A 21413-nucleotide genomic window follows, 5' to 3' on the forward strand; every position below is an offset into this window, starting at 1 on the left:
AGACCAAAGCACAGATTTCCACTGGTCTAATGTCCATTCCTTGTGTTCTTTAGCCCAAACAAGTCTCCTCAGCTTGTTGCCTTTCTTTAGCAGTGGTTTCCTAGCAGATATTCTACCATGAAGGCCGGATTCACACAGTCTCCTCTTAACAGTTGATCTAGAGATGTGTCTGCTGCTAGAACTCCGTGTGCCATTGACCTGATCTCTAATCTGAGCGATTTCTGAGGCTGATGACTCGGATGAACTTATCCTCCGCAGCAGAGGTGACTCTTGGTCTTCCTTTCCTGGGGCGGTCCGCATGTCAGCCAGTTTCTTTGTAGCGCTTGATGGTTTTTGTGACTGCACTTGGGGACACTTTCAAAGTTTTCCCAATTTTTCAGACTGACTGACCTTCATTTCTTAAAGTAATGATGGCCACTTGTTTTCCTGTACTTAGATGCTTTTTTCTTGCCATAATACAAATTCTAACAGTCTATTCAGTAGGACTATCAGCTGTGTATCCACCTGACTTCTGCACAACACAACTGACGGTCCCAACCCCATTTATAAGGCAAGAAATCACACTTATTAAACCTGACAGGGCACACCTGTGAAGTGAAAACCATTTCAGGTGACTTCCTCTTGAAGTGTCACACTACAATTTACATAGTCATGAAAATAAAAAAAACTCTTTGAATGAGAAGGTGGGTCTAAACTTTTGGTCTGTACTGTGTATATATGTGTGTGTGTGTATATATATATATATATATATATATATATATATATATATGTGTGTGTGTGTATGTATATATCCAGATATTTTAAGTCAGCAGCTACAGTATTTGTCAGCCGAGTAAACCAGATGTGACGTCATGGACGCCGCCTCCGGGTTACGTCATTGGAGACCCGATCGAAGCTACATCCGGCTTAGATCCAGACTCCATCCAGCCGGTGGTCGTCGGCTATATATATATATATGTATATATATATATATATATGTATACATTTTTTTCTTTGTTCATTTTAGCAGAGACCCTAGAGAATAAAATGGAGATTGTTGCAATACTTTCACACCGTATTTGCGCAGTGGTCTTACAAACACAATTTTTTGGGAAAAAATACACTTTTGTTAATTAAAAAATAAGAACACAGTAAAGTTAGCCCAATTTTTTTCTATAATGTGAAAGATAATGTTACGCTGAGTAAATAGATACCTAACATGTCATGCTTCAAAATTGCGCACGCTTGTGGAATGGCGACATACATGGGTACTTAAAAATCTCCATAGGCGACACTTTAACAGGTTACCAGTTTAGAGTTAGAGGAGTTCTAGGGCTTGAATTATTGCTTTCACTCTAAGGATCGGGGCGATACCTCACGTGTAGTTTGAGCACCGTTTACATATGTGGGCGCGACTTGCGCATGCGTTCGCTTCTGCGCACGATCTAAGAGGGACGAGGCACTTTAAATGTTTTTTTTTTTTACTTATTTATTTTACCTTTATTTTTACACTGTCGCTTTCAAAAAAATGTTTTTGATCACTTTCATTCCTACTACTACCTAATGTAAACATCCCTTGTAATAGAAATAAGCAAGAATTATCTGATTTAAAAAAAAAAAAAAAAAGAAATAAGCAAGACAGGTCCTCTTTAATGTGACATCTGGGGTCAAAAAGGCCTCACATCGCATCTACCCTTAAAAGCAAAAAAAAAAAGTATTTTTTTTTTTTAACAAAAAAAATAAAAATTAGGCCCTTTAATGCCGTTGGGCGGAAGCGACGTATGACACCGCTCTGTTCCTCCAATGCCATAGAGTCCAGTGGGGGCCATCTTGCCCTCACTTGTCTTCCTGCCAAGGACTGCAATGGACTGGATTGTTTTCCTCGCTGCCGACGGCTCCGGTAAGCGGGGAAAACAACAGGGAAGCAGCGGGTGGAGGCATCTCTCCTACCGCTCCAAAAAATGGGATCCCGCGGCCTATCCGCTACTGGGTCCACTTTTATGTGAAAGAGGACCGCCTACCATGTAGGGAAATATGGGGGGTTATGGCAGCGAACTACAAAGTAGCAATGTAAATACGCAGCGGGCGGTCCGGAAGTGGTTAATGCATTCTATGCATTAAGATAAAAAGCCTTCTGTATGTAGCAGCCCTACTAATACCTGAGCCCCATCGCGGTCCAGCGATGTGAACGAGTGCCTTGGCCCCCTGGTACTTTCCCTCCTAATGTGCTGAAGCACAGCGGCGGCGTTGTGGCTGCTGTCAATCAAAGTCAGTTAGCATATTAGAAGAGAGAGGGGGCGGGGCCGAACCGGGGCTTTGTTTCCTCTTGTCATGTCATTTCTCCATCTGAGCTAAACAGCATGGATGGAGGTATCTTATCTGCTGGCTATTGCATTCAAGCAGTCTCAACATCCACATCTGTCTGGATATCCGAACAATGACTGCATCTCATAGGGTGCAGTTATTGCTCAGCCAACATCAAACAAGCAAGCCCCCGGCTACTTCGATTTTTCAGTTGATTTTTATTGAGCCACGTAATGCCAACAGAGCCACCCACAGCTTGAGTTTGTCGATTCGGCAATAGGTGGCTGAAAATGATGCCATGTATGGCCAACGTAACCACTTAAAGACCGCCCGACGCAGTTAATACTGCGGCAGGCTGGCCCTCCTGCTCAAACCGCCGTAGGTATACGTCGGTTGCGTGCCTGCAGCCAGGGGGCGAGCGTGCGCCGTTGCCGCTGGCGTGCTCCTGCCCCCACTCGGCAGCGAGGACTCTGATGCACGGGGCAGTTGGCTCCGATTGCCGCCTGGCACCCGTGATCGTTCCCCGCTGAGAGAGAAGGACGGTCGGCTGTTGTAAACACAGCTGACCGTTCTTCTCCCTGGAATGATCACAGAGCGCCTGTGATCCTTCTATATAGGATCACATGTCTCTGTGATCCTTTCACAAGCCACGCCCCCATACAGTTAGAAACATGCCCCTAGGTACACATTTAACCCTTTGATCACCCCTGGGTTAACCCCTTCCCTGCCAGTGTCATTATTACAGTAACAGTGCATATTTTTAGCACTGATTACTGTAGTAATGTCACTTCTCCCCCCAAAAGTGTCAAAAATGTCAGTTAGGGGTCCGATCTGAAAAATCACAGATCGCCGCCATTACTAGTAAAAAAATAAAAATAAAAATGACCTAAATCTTTCCCGTAGTTAGTAGACGCGATAACTTTTGCGCAAACCAATCAAAATACGCTTATTGCGATTTTTTTTTTTTTGCCAAAAATATGTAGCAGACAACAAATTGTGCTAAAATGTTAAAAAAAATTAGATTTTTAATATTTTAAATTTTTTTTTTTTTGCGGAAATGTTTTACAGCAGAATGTGAAAATTATTGTTTTTTTTTTTTTTCAGAATTGACGCTCTTTTTTTGTTTATAGCGAAAAAAATAAAAATCGCAGAGGTGATCAAATATCACCAAATGAAAGCTCTATTTGTGGGAAAAAAAGGACATCAATTTTATTTAGATACAGCGTCGCACGACCGCGCAATTGTTCTTTAAATTAACGCAGTGCCGAATCACAAAAAAATGGCCTGGCCATTAGGGGGCAAATCCTTCCGGTCCAGAAGTTGTTGAAGAAGTTCTTCAGTACCAAATACCGTAGCTGATGACTTTTAACAAAAGGGTACTTATATGTCCAAGGATCTGGCGCTGTCCTTACCCGAGGCAATTCTTCGACTATCATCAGGCCCCCAATGCGGGCATGTTGAGTTTGGGAAGCCGGCTGTCACAGCTTGCAGCTTCCCAGCCCATTTCCCGCTGCGCTTTGTGAATGGTTCTGCAGTCTACTGAAACCTGTGAGGTGTCCCAGAAGGCCGCAGGCAGGTGAGAGCCCTGGCCTAGATGACCGAAGTGGGAGCAAGTACCTACCTAAACTAGGATGGATGTCTTCATTCAATTAGTAATGGTTTGTCTGTCATTACCAGAATTTAGATTATCGAAGAAACGCCCCTAGGGACTTTGTAGGCAAAATCATAGATATTAGTTAAAAGGCAAATGCCAATCTTTAATAAATAAAAATTGGTTAAAGTGAAACTTAAAGTCTCTCTTTTTTTTTTTTCATTTAAAAATAACAAACATGTTATACTTACCTGCTCTTTGTAGTGGTTATACACAGAGCAGCCCAGATCCTCCTCTTTTCGGGGTCACTCGCCAGTGCTCTTGGCCCCTCCCTCCTGCCGAGTGCCCCCCCCACAGCAAGCGAGCCGAGCCGCTGCTCTGCCTGTCCATTCAGACACGGAGCTGTGTCTCAGCCCCACCCCGCCCTTCTTTTTCTCCTCATTGGCTCATTGACTTTGATTGACAGCACCGGGTGTCAGTGGCGCCCCACTGCTGTCTCAGCCAATGAGGCGGGAGAGTGCTGGAAAGCCGAGCTTCTTGTGCAACATCGCTGGGGTCATATGGAGCGGAGGGGGGCTGCTGCACACAGAAGGCTTTTTTATCTTAAAGCGGAGTTCTGGCCTCGGGGGTGAAATGTAGCTAAAAATACCCCCCGGGACAGTCAGGGCTAGTACATTCCATAATGGATAGCCTCTGAACTGTCCCGGGTCGCACTTACCTTTTAGAAGCAATACTTACCTTGAAAATTTCTTCTCCAGCGCTGCCATCTCGGATGTGGGCAGCTGAAGCCAGCGCGTCCTCTTCTGCATCCTCGTCCGTGTCCTCTTCTCCCAGAATGCCCTGCACCGGCCCCGCTCGTCCCTTCCGGTGCGGGCGCGTCATCCCTCCACAGCTTCTGGGCATGCCCAGAAGCTGTTTAGCAGGGAATGACGCGCCTGCACCGGAAGTGACGAGCGGAGCCGGTGCAGGCGCATTGACTCCTGGGAGCGGTGACGTTCAGCTCCCAGGAATCAATGCAAGCAGGAAGTGACGGCGCGGGCCGCGGCCACAGAGGGAGGAAGTGGAAGAAAGGTGAGTATATTTTCTTCTATAACAAGGTAAGTAAACAAAAAAAAAAAAAATCGTAACTATCCATTTGTTTTTCAGGTGACCAAGAGCAAGCGGATGGCCCAAAATCAATTATGTCGATTTTGAGGCCGGAAATCCGCTTTAATGCATAAAAAAGGTTCTCACCTTGGAACCACTTTAAATGCCAATAAATCAATATAATTATGCCAAACAATAAAGAATCATGACATAGAAGTACAGCATGTAACAGTACATGGTCAAGGATATCCTTCTTGTCCGAGATATACCAATAGGAACTGCCAACAAATAGCGACTTGGTCAGTCTGGGGAAAAAGTGTTCAGGACAAATCCTAATCACAATATGTTGTACAGAAATAAGAATGTTACAAAACTGTACAATAAAATCACAGATCGATGGGTCTGGCTGATGCTCACATGTTGAGAAAAGGAGGGGTTCACCATGCGCACACACAAGGGCCATCATGTGACGGGAGTATACTTTGTACACAGGAGTAGACCTTTCTGGCTGACCTTGAAGGAGAAACACACATTCCTTCCAAATATTTCTCCAATGGACTTTATCTTACTAGAAAGGCAAATGAGGGGACTCCTAATATAACCCTAATTCCCCAGAAGGCAGATCTATGACCTGGAAGCCTCCTGCATGCACAAGCAGGAAGGAGATATGGATGAAGGGACAATAGACGCATTCTAGTGGACACTATGACTAATCAGTCTGTCGGTAAAAAACGTTCTGCATTTAGCCTAAATACATGCCTGATCTCGATCCAGGGATGTGCACAAGAGCCGAGGCTCTTTCAGTCGTCATTGGCTCCCGCTGCTGTCAGTTACTGCCAGTGAGGAGGGAGCCAGCACTCAATAGTGTCCCCATAGCAAGCGGCTTGCTATGGAGGCAATCAGCAGAGGGGGGTGAAGCCCAGAATGCCGGTTGGGGAGCCGAAACAAGGAGGATCAGGGGCTGCTCTGTGCAAAACAATTACACGTGTGCTATTTTAATAAAATAAAAAAACAAGCCTTTACAAACATTTTAAGCTACTAGTATGAATGGGCTAATAAATTAGAAGTTCACTGTTTGGGGGGTGGGTGTGCTGTCACCCTAATGTCCAGGTATAGAAGGATTTGTGCGCATTATTAAACACTTTCCCTTATGTGTGCCCTGCTGCTATCTTCTACCAGTCTTCTAACAGGTCCCACCTCTACCATTGGGCAGCCACTGATAAAGTAACTCTTGCGCATGCATACTGGATTTGCATTGTCGTGGTGTCCCACTCCATTGGAATGATTTGGGGTAATACACTGCACTATTCCTATGACACAAAATTGTAAAAAAAAAAAAAAAAAGCTAGGAGAAAGAGAAATCAATTTGACGAAACTTGAAAGTGTGTAGGATAGTAAAATTCCACAAAAAAGCCATGCCAGCGCTCAGACATTAGTACATCTGATGGTGTCGCCGTAATGCTTCGCACGATGCAGCCCGTCTCAGGTCTTGAAATCTTCAACAAACTGTAAAAACACTCAAGAGGGCGCGAACACCTAGTGCATTACCACCATAAATGTTTATTGGATCTAAAAGACGACTCCATATTCACATAGTAAGGAATTTTCAAATATCAACTCCAGCCATGGGGCGATGGCACCTGACCATGTATGGCATAGCTGGAAGTAGGGATCGACCGATATCGGTTTTTCGTTGCCGACACCAATATTTTGGCCATTTCATATCGGTATCGGCTAATATTGGCCGATATTTTGAACATTTAAAGTTTTGCAAAATAAACAATTTTCGACACAAATCTGTTACTGAACATGTTAATGTTCACCCTGTGGTGGGTAGCTGGCTGGCACCATTTGGTGGCTGGCTGGAACCCTGTGGTGGGTGGGTGGCTAGCTGGCTGGCACCCTGTGGTGGCTGGCACCCTTTGGTGGGTGGCTGGCTGGCACCCTGTGTGGTGGGTGGGTGGCTGGCTGGTACAGGCAGGGCCTGTGGCTGGCTGTTACAGGCCTGTGGGTGTGTGGGTGGCTGGCTGTCACCGGGCAGCTGTGGGTGGGTGGGTGTATGTATGTGGCGGCTGTGTTAAATACACTGTGTGCCATATACACTAACTGTCCCGAGACTCCCATACTCCAGACGAGGCTGAGGGAGGTGGCCTAAGAAGGCAGAATCTGTCCCAGTGTGCAGAGGCGCGTGGCGCAACATACGCAATGACGTCACGACAATATCGGAAACCTCCGGGGCCAATTACGATATACCGGAGAAAGTGCATATCGGCCCTCGATATATCGGCCTTGCCGATAATCGGTCGACCCCTAGTTGGAAGACTGTTTTTCAGGGGACAGGCCGCCTCTTTCAGAGCTCTGAAGAAGGAGGCATGCCCCATGAAACGTGTTAGCATTCCACAGTTTGACCACCTATTTTTGCCTCCTGTATTAATGCAGTTTCCTGTTGCAGTTTATGTCTTGTTTTCTTTTAAACACTGTAGTCAAAGGCAAGCAGTTTTTTTTAGGCTTGTACAAAGTGTTTTTTAGGTTAGCCCAGTAAAAAAAAGCAGCCAGAAAAGACACCAACTAAACGTGTTGTATGTTATAGTCTGTGTTAATTTAGAAAAGTGTGTCTTTGTATGACTGGTGTACTGGAGCAAAGTGCTTAGAACAGCTCTAGCATGACCTACCAGAGCAGTAAAGATTTTTTTTCTGTCAAACCTGGTCTTTGTTGTCATTGCGTGGGAATAGCTTATTCCCCTTACCAGGAACCTTTCTGGTGACCATTTAGTTTGGTAGAAGATATAACTTATATATAAAGAAGTACAGCGCCAAAATTCCAAATAAATGAATATATGGGAGGAAAAACAGACTAAGCAAAGTCCATAAAGTCCGTGAGGCCAGATGCTGAAGTGCAGAAATGAATGCAAAAAGATTCCAACACCATAAGTAAGAACACAATCCTGACGATCACCACGTGCTCATGTAAAGTGATTCCCTTACCGGAAACTTTAGACCCCAAGTTACGGAAGGTCAGCCAAGCATGGAACGTGGAGATAACAACCAGGGTAGGGTCCACTCTAAGGTCCAGCACCAGATCCACCACGGTACTTCATCCAGAATAATATATCCTCATATGTTCAAGTGCCTCAGATATAGATGATAGTATCCCCGAAGCTCGGTGACTGACAGCGGCTACGTGATTCTCCCTGTCCCCGGTACATTCCTCCGCACACATCTCTCTTCTCTCATGAAGATATAACTTACCAAGACATCACGTCTGCAAACTGATATGACCTTTTATTATTTGAAGCTTAGTCTGCCTTCAACAAAAAATAATTGCACATATTCTTTCGGCAAAAAATGTGCATTCAACCTGCAAACCATTGCAGCCGTGATCAATGCAATGCAAAGCTCCTGCAGACTCTTCCTCCAGTTCTATGTCAGTACCAAAGTATGAACTTTCTGTTGAAGAAGTGTCAATGGACTGTGATTACAGTGATCACCACGCTTATGTTCCATTGGAAACTACGAGTCCGTCTGCCGTGGTCTCAGATGGAACTTCCTCATTCATTTGCAGATGTCAAGACAAGCATGGAGGCAAGTTTTGGCTAAGGCAAAGATCTGATTATCCTGGGCTGGTCTGCAGTTTCCACTCAGTCATTTTCTTCGTCTGCTCAGAAAGGGCAACTAAATCGTGTTGAGGCCGGAGTTCCCGTCTACCTGGTAGCGGAGATCCTCAAGCTGGCCGGAAACGCCACCCTTGACAACAAGAAGACCAGCATTATCCCCCGACACCTCCAGCTGGATGTCCACAACAACAAAGAGCTCAACAAGCTTCTCGGTGGAGTCACCATCACCCAAGGAGGAGTCCTGTCTACCATCAAGGCCCAAGAGGACTAAAAGCCACAAGACCGCCAAGTTCAGTGAAACGGGATGCCTGGTTTTTGAATCACATCTTCAGCATTACAGAACCAGTTAAGTCCAGTTGGAAATGACCAAATACTACTAAATATACCTTGACCTAGATAAAGTAGAACCTTCACAGTATTGCTCTGGTAAAATCCTGAAGGTGCGAGTAGACTCCTCTAACTTCCTGTACTTTACATATTTAAGTAGACTTTCCATTTAAAGTGGATCTTGAGCGTACCGGGTGGTGTGTTCACAAGAACAAAGAGCTCAACAAGCTTCTCGGTGGAGTCACCATCACCCAAGGAGGAGTCCTGTCTACCATCAAGGCCCAAGAGGACTAAAAGCCACAAGACCGCCAAGTTCAGTGAAACGGGATGCCTGGTTTTTGAAACACATCTTCAGCATTACAGAACCAGACCTAGATAAATTAGAACCTTTACAGTATTGCTCTGGTAAAATCCTGAAGGTACGAGTAGACTCCTCTAACTTCCTGTACTTTACATATTTAAGTAGACTTTCCATTTAAAGTGGATGTTCAGCGTACCGGGTGGTGTGTTCACATTTTAAATACCCACCCACCCACCCAGAGGATCCATTGTTGTCCTGAGATCCACTTGTCTCCTGCAACCACTTGGTCCTGTGCTGCCATGCTGCTTGTGATGTCATCGAGAGGCCCGTCGGATCTTCCAGGTTCAGCCGCCGTGCCTCCCGATGATGTGGCGCTAGGCATGCCCCCCCTCCTCCTTTCTGAATGAAGGGTTATGCCTGTATGTCATTCACCTTGGCAAGTGACGTGCATGGGGGTGACGCCACACATTTTTTATAAAACAATGTAAATAAAGAATAAACAGCGCTATCCACGTAGCTGTAGTGACATAGAGGTCGGCAGGGGAACCGCCAAGGGTCGGAGACCACAAGTTGCTTGTACTTAATTTTCTTGTGCTCCCCCAGGTCAGACTGCTCGAGGTATTTCTAAACAGGGCAAATCTTCGACAAAGCTTTACAACAAAGTTCTCCGCTGTGGGGAGGGCGCCTACCAGGAAGTAGTGGATACAGTCCCTTGGAAAAGTATTCATACCCTTTGAAATTCTCCACATTTCGTCATGTTACAACCAAAACCGTAAATGTATTTTATTGGGATTTTAGATAGACCAACACAAAATGGCACATAATTGTGAAGTGGAAGGAAAATGATAAATGGTTTTCAAATTTTTTTTACAAATAAATATGTGAAAAGAGTGGCGTGCATTTATATTCAGCCTCTTTTACTCTGATACCCCTAACTAAAATCTAGTGGAACCAATTGCCTTCAGAAGTTACCTAATTAGTAAAAAGAGCCCACATGTGTATAATTTAATCTCAGTATAAATACTGTTTTGTGAAGCCCTCAGAGATTTGTTAGAGAACCTTTGCGAACAAACAGCATCATGAAGGCAAAGGAACACACCAGACAGGTCAGGGATAAAGTTGTGGAGAAGGAAAAAGCAGGGTTAGGTTATAAAAAAAAATCTCAAGCTTTGAACATTTCACAGGGCTCTGTTCAATCCATCATCCAAAAATGGAAAGAGTATGGCACAACTGCAAACCTACCAAGACATGGCCGTCCACCTAAACTGACCGGCCGGGCAAGGAAAGCATTCATCAGAGAAGCAGCCAAGAGGTCCATGGTAACTCTGGAGGAGCTGCAGAGAGCCACAGCTCAGATGGGAGAATCTGTCCACAGAACAACTATTAGTCGTGCGCTCCACAAATCTGCCCTTTATGGAAGAGTGGCAAGAAGAAAGCCATAGTAAAAAGAAAGCCATAAGAAGTCCTGTTTGCAGTTTGCAAGAAGCCATGTGGGGGACACAGCAAACATGTGGAAGAAGGTGCTCTGGTCAGATGAGACCAAAATTTAACTTTTTGGCCTAAAAGCAGAAAACTGGGTGTGGCAGAAAACTACTGCACATCACCCTGAACACACCACCGTGAAACATGGTGGTGGCAGCGTCATGTTATGGGGATGCTTTTTTTCAGCAGGGACAGGGAAGCTGGTCAGAGTTGATGGGAAGATGGATGGAGCCAAATACAGAGCAATCTTAGAACAAAACCTGTTAGAGTCTGCAAAATAGTTGAGACTGGGGCGGAGGTTCACCTTCCAGCAGTACAACAACCCGAAACATACAGCCAGAGCTACAATGGAATGGTTTAGATCAAAGCATATTCATGTGTTAGAATGGCCTGGTCAAAGTTCAGACCTAAATCCAATTGAGAATCTGTGGCAAGACTTGAAAAGTTCACAGACGCTCTCCATCCAATCTGACAGAGCTTGAGCTATTTTGCAAAGAAAAATGGGCAAAAATGTCCCTCTCTAGATGTGCAAAGCTGGTAGAGACATCCTCAAAAAGACTTGCAGCTGTAATTGCAGGGAAAGGCGGTTCTACAAAGTATTGACTCCAGGGGGTGAATACAAATGCACGCCACACTTCTCACAGATTTATTTGTAAAATGTTTTGAAAACCATTTACAGTAAACCCCCGCTCCATCGCGGTTCAGTTTTTGCGGTCCCGGTATATTGCGTTTTTTTTTTTTTTTTGTAATGTTATTTTACTATATAAATCATTAAAAATGAAATATTTTTGTGCTTTCCATAGCTCTTGCTATGTCTCTCAGTATATTTTATGTGTTTAAATGAGTTTCTATTGTTTTAAAAGTGTGTTGAAAGACCTTAACCGGTTGCCGACTGCGCACAGTATATTTACTGCGGCAGTCAGCCCCGGCCAGGCAGAGTGACGTAGGTCTACGTCGCTCGCCTGTCACTGGGTTTAGAGCCAATAGCGGGCGAGCGCGCGCCCGCCTCGGCTGGTTCACGGAGGAGTGCGGGCGTGTGACCGGCGGACTCGATGTCCGCCGGTCACACTACGATCGTCGGTAGAGCGGGAGAAAGGCGGAGTGGCTTATGTAAACAAGCCGCCTGTCATTCTCCCCTGTGTAAAAATGGAGATCAGACGGTTCTACTATGTAGGACCCTTGATCTCTGTTTTTACACTAGTAGCCATGTCCCATCACAGTTAGAAACACGCCCCTAGGACACACTTAACCCCTCCCTCTCCAATACAGTTAACCCCTTCCCTGCCAGTGTCATTTTTACAGTAACAGTGCATATTTATAGCACTGATTACTGCAGTAATGTCACTGGTACCCCCAAAAGTGTCAAAAATGTCAGTCAAGGGTCCGATCTGTCCGCCGCAATGTCGCAGTACCGCAAAAAAAATTGCAGATCGCCGCCATTACTCGTTAAAAAAAAAAACACCAAAAATGACAAAAATCTTTCCCTTTGTTAGTAAATGCGATAACTTTTGCGCAAACCAATCAAAATACGCTTTTTGCGATTTTTTTTTTTTACCAAATATATATAGCATAAAACAAATTGGCCGAAAATGTTAAAAAATTTTGATTTTTACTTTTTTTTTGGGGGGGAATTTCATATAAAAAAAAGTGAAAAATATTGTTATTTTTGCAAAATTGACGCTCTTTTTTTGTTTATAGCGCATGATCAAAAAATCGCACAGGTGATCAAATACCACCAAAAGAAAGATCTGTTTGTGGGAAAAAAAGGACGTGAAATTCGTTTAGGTACAGTGTCGCACGACCGCGCAATTGTCCGTTAAAGTCACGCAGTAAAAAATCGCAAAAAAAAACCCTGGTCAGGAAGGGGGTAAAATCTTCCGGGGCTTAAGTGGTTAAAATGCACGTACAGTGACAGTAAAAAACAACATGCCTACAATGCATTTTAATAGGGTTTTTCTATTTCGCAGATTTTCACTTTTCGCGGCTGGGTCCGGAACGTAACCCCCGCAATGGAGGGGGGTTTACTGTATAATTTTCCTTCCACTTCACAATTATGTGCCACTTTGTGTCGGTCTATCACATAAAATCCCAATAAAATACATTTACGTTTTTGGTTGTATGACAACATGTGGAAAATGTCAAGGGATATGAATACTTTTTAAAGGCACTGTATGTCTCAAATGTTCTTTTGGTGGGACTGTGAGGGAAAGCTGAATACTGGCTCTCTATGATGCCATACTCAGACTGGTCTGGGTGGTAAGTCGGGTCCCCCAAGGCTCAGTTCTGGGACCAATTTTGTTCAATTTATTCATAAACAGCATTGAGGACGGGATCAGTAGTTCGATCTCAGTTTTTGCAGATGACACAAAATCGGGCAGGGCAATAACTGCACATCGTGAGGCAGAAATCTTGCAGAATGACCTGGACAAAATAACAGAGTGGGCAACTACATGGCAAATGAGGTTTAATGTGGATAAGTGCAAGGTATTGCACTTAGGGACCAATAACATTAAAGCAATATACAAGCTAGGGGCAGAGTTGTATAAAGTACTCGAAACCCATACTTGAGTAAAAGTATAAGTGCTCGATCAAAAAGTGACTTGAGTAGAAGTGGAAGTGCTCGATCAAAAAGTGACTTGAGTAGAAGTACTAAAGTATTCAACATTTTTTGTACTTAAGTATTGCAAGTAGTTTTTTTTTTTAAAATTTTGCTACTCAAGTACTGAAAGTAAAAGTACCAGTAGTTTTGAAAAAAAAAATTGCTACTCAAGTACTGAAAATAAAAGTACAAGTACTGTGTTATGTAGTTTTTAAAGAAAGAAGTCAAAAGTTTGAACATTATATTGTTTTTTTATTATTTCAAATGCAGCTTTTATTTATACACACAGTAGCATTTATTTTCGTATGCGCTGATAAGTCCCGGTTCACACTGAGGCGACCTGTGAGGCGACCTGGTCGCCTCACAGGTCGCCGTAGGTCGCCACCCATAGGGAAGCTGCGGACCCGTTCTAATAGGAGCGACACAAGTCGCTCCGACTTAGAAAAAGGGTCCGGAGCTTCTTTGGGGCGACCTGGAGGCGACCGCCATAGACTTCAATGTTTTGAAGTCCGTGGCGGCCGCTCCGAGGTCGCGGTGCGAAGTAGCGTCGCCCCTATGTGAACGGGGCCTAATACACATGTTTTGAGCTTCATGAAACCTGCCATCTACTGTTCTGGCAGTGGTAATTTTTATAATAGTAACGAGTAACTATGAAGCACAAAAAAAAAAAATATCGGAGTAGAAGTATTGAAATCATCAAAAAAATGTTGTGAAGTAAAAGTGGAAGTAGGAGAAAAAAATTCTACTCTAGGAAAGTACAGATATCGCCTTTCGGTACTTAAGTACAGTAGTGAATTAGTTCTACTTAGTTACTATACATCTCTGGCTAGGGGGGGGAACCTTTGGGGGAATCAAAAATGGAGAAAGATCTGGGAGTCTTAGTGGAAGATAGATTAGGCAATAGCATGCAATGTCAAGCTGCAGCTGCCAAAGCTGGCAGAATATTAGCATGCATAAGGAAGGGGATTTATTCCAGAGATAAATCTATAATCCTTCCACTTTATAAAACTCTGGTCCGGCCACATCTGGAGTATTCTGTCCAGTTCTGGTCGCCAGTCCTCAGGAGGGATGTATTGGAGCTGGAGAGAGTCCAGAGAAGGGCAACAAAACTTTTTAGGGGATTAGGATTACAATGTCACTGACTATGACTCTGTCCATTCAGAAAAGGAAGGAGCTGGTAAATGACATATTTACCGACCCCTTTCTGGTTCTCTATTGTGACACATCCCCTGTAGCAGCCAGCAGGAGAGGGAAGGGAGCACAGTAGTGGGGGGGGGGGGGGGGGGGACCAGGACCAGGGGAGCACACAGGGGCCCAGAGACAGCAGAACACAAGTGAACTGGATAGGAGGAGTGGCGGGGGGGGGGGGGGGCAGCATACAGAGGAACCAATCTCCTCCATTTTTTTCTCCTGCAGCTACAGGAGGAAAAAGGAGGACAGTGATTTCTCTACATGCTGCCCCCGCCACTCCTCCTATCCAGAGGAGCCGCACAGGCCCCCTGGAGCATGGGGTTCGGTAGGCAATTGCAACCCCTGTAGTTACGCCCCTGATTAGTACAGTAAACAGTAGGACAGTGATTTCTCTACATGCTGCCCCCCGTCACCCCTCCTATCCTGGTGTACAGACAGGGGAGCCGCACAGGCCCCCTGGAGCATGGGGCCCGGTTGCAATTGCAACCCCTGTAGTTACGCCTTTGATAATATGCATTGTAGGCTGCTTTGCTAGTGGCAAAAACACACCCCAAATGCCTGTTTCTAATGCCAGCTTGCATCGTTTTAAAGGTATGAGATAGGAGATTTCGAGTCAGAAATTCCAAAATAACACCCTACCAACCACTACACTACCTAAATTCCCCGACCTTTCGCTCCCGGGCCAATTTCTCTGTACAATAACACATGAACTCAGAAACAGACCCTTTTATACCTGTGTAGAGCGAAAGCCACCACTAGAGGGCGACCGTCTTCTATTTGAGGAAGTGTCCTCAGTACAGGAGAGGTAGCAGCCATTTTGTTGTAGAACTCACAATATCCACCATTATTGTGTTAAAGGCATTGTTTTAGTAAAACAAAGCTAATGCTGTGTAAAAAGGTAATTCTTTAGTGCTAAAAACTTGGAAGCAGTAGAATTTTTAGTTAGAATGATTTTGGTTGTTTTTTTTTTGGCTAAGTGGCCATTTTGTTGTAGTCCTTAGGAGGAGGTGTAGCTCCAATCATTTTTCCAAACCTTCTGGTGGTGGATATGAGGTTGGAGGGAGTCGGAGAGGAGGAGGTAATATCGTCTTCTTATTATGGGAGAAGGGGGTCCTGGCAGGTCCCCGGATTGGTTAAAGTGGGGGGGTTGGGACATATAAACTTGTTATTCAGGTCAAGTGTGTCATTTTGAAGAGAACTGCGAGGAAGTCAGATACAACAGTGGAGCCAATAAACATTTTCGGTAGAATTTGTGTTTTTTTTTTTTTATTACAGGACGAGGGAAGAAAGAGAACAACGACAAAAACAACCCCCCTCCTCGTCTGCTTTTTCTCTTTCTTTTCCCCCTGAAGCATGGATTCTGCAGTAAAAACATCCGAGCATATTTCTTCTACTGTATATTCATTTACATCGATATCACTTCATCTAATTCCCACGTTTTATTTCTTGATAGAGCCAAATGCTTTAACGGAAAGGAAGATTCAATCTACGAGATCGCACCTCCACGTGGATCACCTGACCAAGGATGGAGAAGGAGCGGAGTCACATGACTGAAAGGATATTAAACCTGACCCTGGAGATTGTTTACCTGCTGACCGGAGAGGTGAGGAGGATTCTGGGAGGTCACATGACATCACTCTTATCTCCATTAATAAAACAGAGCTGACCGGAGAGGTGAGGAGGATTCTGGGAGGTCACATGACATCACTCTTATCTCTATTAATAAAACACAGACCTGACCGGAGAGGTGAGGAGGATTCTGGGAGGTCACGTGACATCACTCTTATCTCTATTAATAAAACACAGAGCTGACCGGAGAGGTGAGGAGGATTCTGGGAGGTCACATGACATCACTCTTATCTCTATTAATAAAACACAGACCAGACCGGAGAGGTGAGGAGGATTCTGGGAGGTCACATGACATCACTCTTATCTCTATTAATAAAACACAGACCTGACCGGAGAGGTGAGGAGGATTCTGGGAGGTCACATGACATCTCTCTTATCTCTATTAATAAAACACAGACCTGACCGGAGAGGTGAGGAGGATTCTGGGAGGTCACATGACATCACTCTTATCTCTATTAATAAAACACAGACCTGACCGGAGAGGTGAGGAGGATTCTGGGAGGTCACATGACATCACACTTATCTCTAATAATAAAACACAGAGCTGACCGGAGAGGTGAGGAGGATTCTGGGAGGTCATATGACATCACTCTTATCTCTATTAATAAAACACAGAGCTGACCGGAGAGGTGAGGAGGATTCTGGGAGGACACATGACATCACTCTTATCTCTATTAATAAAACACAGAGCTGACCGGAGAGGTGAGGAGGATTCTGGGAGGTCACATGACATCACTCTTATCTCTATTAATAAAACACAGACCTGACATTACTTGTGGGGTGATGTTAAACACATAATGACAATCATTTGAATGCTTTGGGAGGTTTAATCTAGTTTGGATGGTGTTTTGGTTTTCAATACAGAATTATATAGCTTTCAAATTGTCTGATGGCTTGGTTGCTTCCAACATGATGAAGATTCAGAGACCTGTCATAGATCCTCCATCTCAATCCCTGAGAAAGAACAAGAAGGTCAAAGAAGTCACCAGCGAGATCATTGAGCTTCTGACAGGAGAGGTGAGCGGTGCCGGGAATTCTGGGACATTATCCAGTAACAGACAAGGGATGTGTCTGGATGGTGACTGTATCATTGTGTTTATCAGGAAGTCACTTTCTCTTTCTGCACGTCTGATGTCATGATGGAGAAGCGGCCGCCCCTCACATCACCGGGTAAGAGGAGACTTTCATTTCTTGTAAAGGAGAGAAGAGTATTGAGGACCCCCCTAGATACACACATCCTCTGATATAAAGACATAGAAACAATGTATTCAGTCAGTGTGTGTGTTTCCTACAGATGGATCCAGTAACAGAAATACCCCAGAGAGATGTCCCCGTCCTCTGTATTCCCGGGACTCCACACAGGAAGATCAGGAGATCCCTCATCATTATCAGGTAGATGAAATCCAAATGTAATAATTGAAAGTGAAACAAAGACCAACTCAAGGCAAAACTTCAATGTAAATAGTGCATTGTGCATCATTTGCCCTACTCCTCCGTCTTGAATCCAAACACCTTCTCCTGAGCCATCCTGTAGTGCAGGGGTGGCGACAAGTTCGACAAAAGGAGCCAAAATTTTAAACTGTGAGAGTCAGAGAGCCACACCACGCAGTGACCTGCCAAAACAGAAAAACACACATAAATGTCCCCCATCAGAGACCCCCACACACATAAATGTCCCCCATCAGAGACCCCTGCACAATAATGTCCTTATCAGAGACCCCCACACACATAAATGTCCCCCATCAGAGACCCCCCCTCCTCACCTGCTGCTGTTGATATGCGCAGGGGAAGATGTCAGCGGGCGGCTGTCTCGGCTGAGCTGAGCTCTCGTCAGTCACTCAGACACGTGACAGGCAGCTGAGGCGGGAGGGAGACACACGGGTCCCCACACTCTCTGGCCCGTGCAGTGTTGGGAGATGGGAGATGTGATGTCGCAGCCTGGGGGCGGGACTACGCGCTTGGAGATCTCTCCTCAGAGGTCCCGCAGCATCCAAACTTGGCAAAGACTACTAGAGCCACAGTATACCAAATAATAATGATAACCAAAGAGCCGCATTCAGTTTGGCCGGGAGCCGCATGCGGCTCGAGAGCCGCGTGTTCGCCACCCCTGCTGTAGTGTAATGGATTGAAGTCACAGTTTCCTCTATGAGCCAAGCTAATTCTCTGCCCTGGGGACTGGGTATTTTTCATGCTCATTGTCTTCTTGGGCACTACTCCCCTCACACCCCCCATGTGCTTTCCCCAGCCTCTGGAGCCCACTAGAGAGATCTCTGTTAAGAAGTGTGGCCTCCACCAAAAGAAGATGTCCACATCATGAAGGGAGTAATGTGGGCATCTGAAGAAGAACCCTATTTAACATAAACAGAAGAAGAGAGAGGAATTTTCTTTATATCACGGATTCTGGTATGTAAAATGGACATTTGGAAATGTATTTTAATTCCAACAGTTAGATGGGGGTGGGGTTTCTTAAATCCAGGAGTTGGACAAGATAACGCTTCACTCCAAGCTGAGATGGACAAGATAAAGCTTCCTCCTCCATTCCAAGCTGAGATGGATGAGATAAAGCTTCCTCCTCTACTCCAAGCTGATATGGATGAGATAAAGCTTCCTCCTCTACTCCAAGCTGAGATGGACGAGATAAAGCTTCCTCCTCCAGTCCAAGCTGAGATGGATGAGATAAAGCTTCCTCCTCCACTCCAAGCTGATATGGACGAAATAAAGCTTCCTCCTCAGCTTCCTCCTTCACTCCAAGCTGAGATGGGTGGGATAAAGCTTCCTCCTCCACTCCAAGCTAAGATGGATGAGATCAAGCTTCTTCCTCCACTCCTAGCTAAGATGGACGAGATAAAGCTTCCTCCTCCAGTCCAAGCTGAGATGGATGAGATAAAGCTTCCTCCTCCACTCCAAGCTGATATAACTGATATAAGATGAGATAAAGCTTCCTCCTCCACTCCAAGCTGATATGGACGAAATAAAGCTTCCTCCTCAGCTTCCTCCTTCACTCCAAGCTGAGATGGATGAGATAAAGCTTCCTTCTCCACTCCAAGCTGATATAACTGATATAAGATGAGATAAAGCTTCCTCCTCCACTCCAAGCTGAGATGGATGAAATAAAGCTTCCTTCTCCACTCCAAGTTAAGATGGACGAGATAAAGCTTCTTCCTCCACTCCAAGCTCTAATGGAGAAGATAAAGCTTCCTCCTCTACTTCAAGCTGAGATGGATGAGATAAAGCTTCCTCCTCCACTCCAAGCTGAGATGGATGTGATAAAGCTTCCTTCTCCACTCCAAGTTAAGATGGACGAGATAAAGCTTCTTCCTCCACTCCAAGCTCTAATGGAGAAGATAAAGCTTCCTCCTCCACTCCAAGCTGAGATGGATGAAATAAAGCTTCCTTTTCCACTCCAAGTTAAGATGGACGAGATAAAGCTTCTTCCTCCACTCCAAGCTCTAATGGAGAAGATAAAGCTTCCTCCTCTACTCCAAGCTGAGATGGATGAGATAAATCTTCCTCCTCCACTCCAAGCTGAGATGGACGAAATAAAGCTTCCTTCTCCACTCCAAGCTCTAATGGAGAAGATAAAGCTTCCTCCTCTACTCCAAGCTTAGATGGATGAGATAAAGCTTCCTTCTCCACTCCAAGCTGAGATGGATGAGATAAATCTTCCTCCTCCACTCCAAGTTGAGATGGACGAAATAAAGCTTCCTTCTCCACTCCAAGTCGAGATGGGCGAGACCACTCCAAGCTGAGATGGACAAGATAAAGCTTCCTCCTCCACTCCAAGTAGAGATGGATGAGATAATGCCCCCTCCTCCGCTCCAAGCTAATATGAGATGAGATAAAGCCTCCTTTTCCACTCCAAGCTGAGATAGAGAAGATAAAACTTCCTCCTCCATTCCAAGCTGATATGAGATGAGATAGAGCTTCCTCCTCCACTCCAAGCTGAGATGGACGAGATAAAGCTTCCTCCTCCACTCCAAGCTTAGATGGACGAGATAAAGCTTCCTCCTCCACTCCAAGCTGAGATGGACGAGATAAAGCTTCCTCCTCCATTCCAAGCTGAGATGGAGCTTCCTCCTAAACTCCAAGCTTAGATGGACGAGATAAAGCTTCCTCCTCCACTCCAAGCTGAGATGAATTAGATAAAGCTTCCTCTTCCACTCCAAGCTAAAGTCTTCCCACTCTCACCTGAATACGGGGTGTAAGAGGTAAATAGAGCCATCCGCATTCTGAACACTTTGGATAAAAGAAAAGCCGCCACACATTGATGATGTCATTGTAAATGTGTAAACCACAATAGCAGTTCCTGCCTGAAGACCGCCCCCTTATAGGGTCTCTATTTGTAAGCCCTAGTGGCCGAAATGCGTTGGAGGCGGCAGTCTCCAGGTGGGGACTGCTATTGTGGGTAGCTTTGTGGAATAAACTAGGAATAAAGTGACATCATCTATGTGCAGCAACCTTTCTTTTCTCCAGAATGGAATTGGGATTTAAAATTACATGGAGCCCAATGAAATTCCATTCCTGCTGTGTGAATCTAATATGGACACCTCCATCTTGGTGTGTTGCATCTAACCATGTTCCTGCAAGACTCATTGGGAGCAGAATACTTCCCAAGACCTTTCTCTGTTATTATTAAAGGAATCATTGATGTTAATAGTAAAGGAACCTTTCTTATTCTCTTGTAGATTGTGTCAGATGTGAACCAGAATGATTTTAGAGAGGAAGCAGAAGAATCTTATATGAGGGATGATGAGTTGTATAAGGAGGAGATCCCTCCAGAGATCAGCACAGGTGAGTGATAAACACTAAACTGAGAGAAGAGTCCCAGATTCTCCTTGTTCAGTCACTACAACAATCTCTTCTTCTCCCCCCTCCTCTGTCAGTAGACAGTAATGGGGGGACAGTATGTGCCCAGTGGGGGAGTCAGGGGTCCATCAGCCTCTATTAGACTCCGGCTCTCCTCCTCACATCATGTCATTGTGTGTTACCAGCCAAGAGACGTAACCAGGAGGATCAGAAAACCAAAGGATCAGCAGAGCTGGGGGTTACTACTGAGCAGGGGATCAGCAGAACTGGGGGTTACTACTGACTAGGAGTTTTCCCCCACACACACATTCTGGGGTCTCTCATACATCTCAGTACAGGTTCACTCTCATCTTTATTCACAGACCCCGGAGATACGAGAGAGACTCGTGAAAACGTCAAGGCTGAGGAGGAGGAGGAGGAGGAGGAAGAAGAACACGTGAGGATTAAAGTGGAGGACATTCCTCCAGAGATCAGCACAGGTAAGGAATAACATCCATTGTCCTT

The 21413-nt window shown here is 44.9% G+C and overlaps 4 protein-coding genes across 4 annotated transcripts in view; 1 reads left to right on the forward strand and 3 right to left on the reverse strand.

Moving 5' to 3' along the window:
- The window catches only part of LOC309564371 (uncharacterized protein), a gene marked incomplete at its 3' end in the record, with an annotated part of 548195 nt that overhangs the window by 441128 nt on the left and 85654 nt on the right, over positions 1–21413 (reverse strand). The window lies entirely within an intron of this gene.
- Positions 1–21413, reverse strand: part of LOC309562771 (uncharacterized protein) — a 379789-nt gene that overhangs the window by 275775 nt on the left and 82601 nt on the right. The gene's annotated exons all lie outside the window — the stretch shown is intronic.
- LOC309562634 (uncharacterized protein) overlaps positions 1–21413 on the reverse strand; it is a 148791-nt gene that overhangs the window by 57685 nt on the left and 69693 nt on the right. The gene's annotated exons all lie outside the window — the stretch shown is intronic.
- Positions 1–21413, forward strand: part of LOC309563392 (uncharacterized protein) — a gene marked incomplete at its 3' end in the record, with an annotated part of 114417 nt that overhangs the window by 38934 nt on the left and 54070 nt on the right. The window contains 8 exon segments of the mRNA XM_082267786.1: positions 8624–8817; positions 15999–16077; positions 16968–17171; positions 17174–17182; positions 17186–17273; positions 17398–17495; positions 20789–20894; positions 21272–21388. Coding sequence (XP_082123912.1) covers positions 8624–8817; positions 15999–16077; positions 16968–17171; positions 17174–17182; positions 17186–17273; positions 17398–17495; positions 20789–20894; positions 21272–21388 — 895 coding nt within the window.

Source organism: Pelophylax lessonae (assembly GCF_965119305.1).
Source record: "Pelophylax lessonae genome assembly, chromosome: 9".
Lineage (NCBI taxonomy): Eukaryota > Metazoa > Chordata > Amphibia > Anura > Ranidae > Pelophylax > Pelophylax lessonae.